Genomic DNA, 6922 nt, shown 5'->3' with positions numbered 1-6922 from the left:
GTTTGCATGTCTATGTATGTGTGTGTGTGTGTGTGTGTGTGTGTGTGTGTGTGTGTGTGTGTGTGTGTGCGTGCGTGCGTGCGTGCGTGCGTGCGTGCGTGCGTGCGTGCGTGCGTGCGTGCGTGCGTGCGTGTGTGTGTGTGTGTGAGGGAGAGACAAAGAGAGAGAGAGAGAGAGAGAGAGAGATAGAGACAGAGACAGAGACAGTGTGTGTGTGTGTGTGTGTGTGTGTGTGTGTGTGTGTGTGTGTGTGTGTGTGTGTGTCCAAGCCATACACCAGAGAGAAACATGATAGCTGTTCACATGTTCCAGTAAAAGTAAATAGAAGACAAAAAAGAGGAAAGTAAGAGAAAGAAGGAAGAAAAGTGTGTTCCAGGAGAGGAGAGTAGGAAAGGAGAGAAGGTTTAAGAGGAAAGGAGAGGAGAGGAGATGAGACGGGGGGATGTGAGTTGAGCAAAGAAGAGAGGAGGGAGGAGGAGAGAATGTGTTTTATCAGCACAAACAACCAAATGCTACATGCTCTCTTCTCCTCCTCTCCTCTCTCTATCATCAAAATTCTACAGACAGACCTCCTCCGCATCCCTGCTGCATAATAATCACATCTCTCTCCTTCTCCCTGCTTCTCTCTTCACACATTCCCTATCTCTACCTCACAGTATTTTTCTCTCCTTCTCCTCTCTTCTCAGCCCCCCCAACATTCTCTCGTTTGTTACAGTAACCTCTCCCTGTCAGCCCACGCTTCTTAGATCAATAGCAGATAATAACAGTGATGTCTAATGATGGTTAGAGGCTCAGCATGATCACATGAGTTTCTAGCACCGTTATAGTCCCTGCTACACACACACACACACACACACACACACACACACACACACACACACACACACACACACACACACACACACACACGTAATGTTATACATTAGTATGTATTAGTAGTACAGTACTGTCTCTCTGTTCAGTTAAATGCACTTTTTATTGGCATGAAAGTTGAGAACAATGGTGACAAACACATAAAAGACCAAATGTGAAATGTGATCACACTGTCTATGTATGTAGTATACACACCATTTGTGTCTAATAATGATTAGACCTATTTCATCCCACAGGGGAAATTCTGTTTTCAATTTCACCCAGCTGAGTGCTGCCCACAGAGGACAGCAGGGGGGGGGGGGTTAGTGTCTTGCTCAGGGACACCTTGACACATTGCCAGGGCCGGGACTCGAACCTCCGAGCTTCTTCTTCCCAGACGGGCTCTCAACCAATTCAGCTATGGCCTCCTGAACGGCATGAGCGTGCATGCAAATAACCCACCGACATCAATCCTTCCTTCTGTGTTGTGCGCTGGGGTAATTCCTGCCACATCATTCAAATGTGTAGTTACAAGCTGCCACTGAACTTTACCATTTAGCAAAGACGTAACTGGACTCAAGCTTACTCAGCCTCTCCAGTCAGAAATGTTGTAAAATCAAGTCCAGCTAGGTTTCAAGGTGCTCCAGTCATGTGTTTCAACACCGGTATACCAGGTTCTGTGGTGTCCTCTGACGGGCTGCGACATCGGGCAGACCAGGTGCAGAGAGATATGGTGCTCTGGGTGTTTAGCATTTTGCTGCATCATGGCTTGAAGAAAGAACCTGGAAACCAGCATAGACACTTCCCCTAGCAGGCTGATCTACGCTAAAGTCTGCCTCTTTACTCTAGCGCGGGGTAGTATGCTTTTAAAGTAATACTTATGGAGGGATGTTGAAGTTATACAATGTATCACTTAAATATTCCTCCATAAGTACTGTATCACTTTAAAAGCATACTGTATGTATACATCATGATATCGTCTCATTTTTGCTGAATTGCCCTAATTACACATTTCAACCATGTACCGCCTTACCGGAACCACAGAGCCTTCTTTTTCTACACACAATGTTTAGCTTCCAGTGCAGAACAATGTAAGGATATTTATAATAATAATTCATCTCACGTTATACTACTGTAGTGATGTGTTGGGGCAAAATCACACGTTGCGTCACACGTTTGACACGTCAATTCTTTCGTAGCAACAGGAGTCTCCCAGTCTCCAGCTCTTTAGTACTACAGGCCGGGATACCAAAGTTCTATCAGGAGAGAGAACTCATACAGGATGCAGAATAAACAAGTGATTTTTTAAACTGGAACACATTAAATAAATCATGCTGATAAGTTATGTTTGTGGGGTTCTCCCTGCTGATTGAATACAATTGGTATCCCACCTGCAAAATGTACATTTACTAAAGCTGAACAAAACAAGCAACAAGCAATGATCGGAATACAGAACTTTAACTTTTTAACCAAAAACTATAATTTCCAGCACCTTTAATTTAGCAGAATAGAACATTAATATTCTTCTTAAAAAAAACTAACTACAGTTATACACGAGGCTACTGGCCTACCATAAATTATCAATACAGCTACTGACAATAATGTCAACAAATATTAACACAGGTCATAAAACCAGATAAAGTAATCACAACACTGATAAACTGTCTAAGGGTTTACACACTGCCAGAACAGAAAATGTAGCTGGGTTCAGTTATCAGTTTTAGGGCGCATGCAGTTTATCTCACTGTTACAGGGACTAATTAACTACATAGATTTACATATAAGTATAATACCAACTGTTCATTTTGATAGCCTACATGTTTAAAACGTGCACTGTTATTTAAACATGTCTCAACCATGTCTCAGTCATCGTCAATGGCCATCAATCATTCATCATTGATTGACGATGACATCATCGATTGATCCCTTAGCTGAGTTACAGGAGTTCAACTGGCAATACTTTCACAAAAGTCCAATTATCTCATCCAGAAAGACCTTTCCAATATTTTCACATCAGCCGTCAAAAACATTATCAATACCATGAAATCAGGCTTTCTGTAAGCCAAATAAACCACTAGGATTCTGAAACAATGTGCGCTATCCAAGTATCCATAGTATCCAGCTGTCTTTATCTTTATTAGAAGAGTTTCAGCCTTCTTGATGCCATAACAGTAAAGCCTATAGGCTATTTGACACTATAGTCAATCACAGCATGACCATCTCTCTGGGCGGTGGGATCAGAAAACCGCTCCAGAAAGAGTATAATTTGCCTCAAATGTGTTCAGATTCACCAAGATAATGTGTATTGGCTGTAAAACTAAGTGGTGCAGTAAATGGCTTTTGTTTTAATAGATTGGCCAGGATTATAATTGAGGGGGCACACAATTAATCTGAGGGGGCATTGGCAGCTTTTGCTCCTCCTTTGTGGCGCCAGGCCTGACATCAGCACCAAAAGTATGTATGGATCTCTAGCCACCTGGGAACTGTATTTAGCATAGAAAACCGTTCCATTTTGCATCAAGTGTAGCTAGGTATTGCAACTGGGGGGAAAAAATGAAAAAAAGAAAGTAGGCTGCCTATTTGTCCAGCTCCACACTTGGTCAGAGCTACCTGTAATATAATATTTTATAACATCATCTACTAATGATATACCTCACTCTGGTTAAGCACCCTGTAATGATTGAGACACCTGCCTCTGGACTGGTCTGGAGTTAGCTCTGGTCCATAGCGTTAGAAGGAGTTCTACGTAACGCTATGTTACAAGAAAAATTCCATTGACCAAATCTGTAGGGGGCGCAGTGGAGTAAACATTTTCTTTTCTGGCCAAAAAGTGTATTTTAGACGTGAGGTGGGGGGCTCGTGTTCCCACTAAGGAAAGTAGGCTTTCAACATCTTAAAACTGTCTTTGTGGGGCGCCCGCTGGCCTAGCGGTCCAGGCGCATACCACATAGGCTGGTAATTCAGTCTTACAGCGCGTCGCGGGTTCGACTCCCAATCCCGGCGGCCTTTGCTGTGTGCCCCCCCCCCCCGTGTCTCTCTCCCTGTTTCCTGTCAGCCTACTGTCCTGTCAGATATAGGCATAAAAAGACCCCCACTTTTTACTACAGACGAGAGGCTGCGCAGCCTGCGCTACAGAGGGTGTGCGGGCAACGGCTCGAAAATAACATAGCGTTAAGGAGAACTCCTTCTAACGCTATGGACCAGAGCTAGCCTGGAGTCAGATCCCACCACAAGTTTAATTTGTCCTATCTTCTCTCTCCTGTGTCTCAATTACATTTTATCCCAATCAGCAACAGGGAGATGCATGTTTAACTACCATGTGGTCACTTCTGTAGTCATCCCTACAGTTTCAATATGGGGAAACATATACAGGGGCATCATCAACTGCCCCCTCTCCTATGGGCAAGAGAAGACACTGGTAATCGGGAAACTTCTACAATTTACCACTGTCTTTGGTTGTTGGGCATCGTTCATAAAAAAACGAAACAAAGTTAACAAACAATGACACCAAAAAAACAGCTTTGCTTTAAATAGTCACATTTTCTGTCAGTGGGGTGTAAGGCATAAACGAAAAACGTTTAGGTCAAATTTAGCATGTGGACACACATTCCCCGACCAACAAACCTGCATGAGAGAAGCTGCAAGGTTAGTAGCGATCAGAGTTGAAGATGGCACAAGAGTTTGGTAAACCAGACATTTAAGGCACCATTGTTCTAGTTTGGTAAACAACTATATTGTATGCCACTTCTGCATGTGTGCATTTACAGATGCACTTAATGTCGTTTTCCTTATTCTTGGTATTTCAATTAGATGGCCCCTCAGGCTGTGTTAAGCTACTGTACCAGCAAGAATTTAGCTTTAGTGACACAAAACAGCCAATGTACAGTACACCAACTGTGGTATAGTGGTATCCATTGTAGAAGCCCCCCTTTGTGTACGATTGTACCTATCCTGCATGAGTAATCTTACGCGATAGCTTATATGGTACAGTATATGACAACTTATAACTCTATTATCTTTCAAGCAATTGTCGTTACCAGACATTCCCTTGTAACTTCCAGCCACTGCAAAGAGAGGAAAATTTGATTCATATAAAACAATTCCTCTTGAGGAAGGAGCAAGAATGAAGCGTTAGTTTGGCAAGCATGCAGTAAACAGAGACTTCTACAATGGCAATGTGTAAATAATACCATATTGGTAAATAAATAACATGCATAAACTCATCATATTAAAGGCAAAAGTTAGGGGTCATATTTTATGGATTAATTAAAGTCACAAGATCACTTAGAGAAGATATTTGAATTGACCAAAAGGGCACTTTGTGCACCAAGAAAATGGGAATGCATCTCAAAATAATAGAAAACCGGGTCACATACTGTAAGTCTTGTGAGAGTGAAAAGCCCCCTAATTGTTCCTTCCATTATTCCTTTACATGAAAACAAAGTTTTTTTTCCCCACCATTTTTTTGCCTTCAGCAATGTAAAGCACTTTGGTAACTTGTTTTGAAAGGTACTATGACAATAAAGGCTTCCTTCCTTCCTTATCAAATCAGGTTTGCCTCACTCTTGTGCTACCTATACAGCTCTGGCAGTTGTAATGAATCTTAATCTGTGACTTACGGTTTGTGGTGGTGCAGGGTGTGGGCGTGTGGATGCGAGTGGGGGTGGTGGTGGTGGTGGTGGTGGCTGTTGGAAGCATTGACACTTTGCAGGCGCTCCAACCTCTCCTTCTCCTTCTCCACATTGACGCTGTGCAGGCGCTCCAACCTCTCCTTCTCCTTCTCCACAAAGTTGGTGTTGGTTCCGGTACTGGTGCTGGTACTGGTACTGGTGGAGTGCCCGCGGGCAAGCCGGCTGTGGGTGGAGCTCCTCTGCTGCTGCTGCTGCTCCCTGGGAGGCACCGGGGGAGGTGGGGGCGGAGGGGCTGGCGTCACAGCAGGGGGAGGAGCCAAAGGGATGGGCGCCGCTGGGACCTGGGTGGGGATCGACACAGTGCTCGGGGCAGGGGGAGGCGGGGCCGGTATCGCGGTCGATGCAATGCTGTTGGTGCTGTTATAGGAGTGGTGGGTGGAGGTGTGATGGTGCTGCTGCTGCTGCTGATGGTGCTGGTGGTGGTGGTGGCTGCTGTGGTACAAAGGGACGGAGGAGGATGTCTGGGAAGAGGGTGGAGGCTGGTGGTGGTACTGGTTGTGGTGGTGGTGACCATGGTGGTTCTTGGCGGTCGGAATGGAGACCGGCATACTTTGGGACAGGGGTGGCAGGGGTGGAGGAGGAGGGAGTGGAGGGGAGGGAGGTGGCGGAGCAACGGGGGGAGGAGGGTTGCAGACGGAAACGGGTTGCCGGTCCAAGCGCAGGTCCTTGTTCTCCTGGCTCAGCCGATCCAACTGCACCTCCAGCTCCTCAATCCGACGACGCTGCGTCTCCAGAAGCTTCTGCTGGCTCTCGATGATGTTGTTGAGCTCCAGAAGGTACTCCACTGCCCGGTTAGGGCTCTCTGGGCTGCCAGCTTGGCCCGGACCTTGATTAGCATCCATAGCTGGTTGGAGAGTTTATGACGGGGCAGGCTGCTAGGGAAGTTAGCAGTGGCAAACAGCTATGAATATACAGTCCTGACAACCAAGGCTCGCTAAATGCTTAAGCTTATTCAGACACTAAACTGCTGTTTTTACGATGGGTTAAAGCCAGCTAACTAATTACCAGCTAGGAATTAGGCTAAATTGCTAAATTCTTGCACTCAAATCTATAGAATCTATAGAAATCGATGTAGTGGCTGTTGGATAACGCACAGACTGTTACAGTAGCTACCACAGGGGTGGGCAGTGTGCTGACATAGGCTGATTAGAGAACAGGCTATGGCTAAGACTAGTGCTGCTAATTGAGCACTGAGGGAGAAATCTCAACACTACAGCCTCAGAGCTAGTCTAGAGAAGTCTTATAGTGTACACTCTCCTACACCTTAGAGCCTTGAGAACTGATGAATTTAACACTAATGAATATCCTACAGTAACAATGTCAACTTAATATATTGCCTAGACTTGAGCCTTGAGCCTTCAGCCTGGGGCCTAATCGAA

General features: G+C 45.1%; 1 protein-coding gene across 1 annotated transcript in view; it reads right to left on the bottom strand.

Annotated features, from left to right (window-relative positions):
- The window catches only part of LOC308096440 (IQ motif and SEC7 domain-containing protein 2-like), a gene marked incomplete at both ends in the record, with an annotated part of 100784 nt that extends 94399 nt beyond the window's left edge, over nt 1-6385 (bottom strand). The window contains one exon of the mRNA XM_080443862.1: nt 5472-6385. Coding sequence (XP_080299988.1) covers nt 5472-6385 — 914 coding nt within the window. The remainder of the gene's footprint in view (nt 1-5471) is intronic.
- Between the last annotated feature and the right edge of the window lie 537 nt (nt 6386-6922).

This window comes from Gymnoscopelus braueri (genome assembly GCF_963280865.1).
Source record: "Gymnoscopelus braueri genome assembly, chromosome: 12".
NCBI lineage: Eukaryota > Metazoa > Chordata > Actinopteri > Myctophiformes > Myctophidae > Gymnoscopelus > Gymnoscopelus braueri.
The sequence above is the reverse complement of the archived record's forward strand: the minus strand, read 5'-3'. Positions and strand labels throughout refer to the sequence as shown.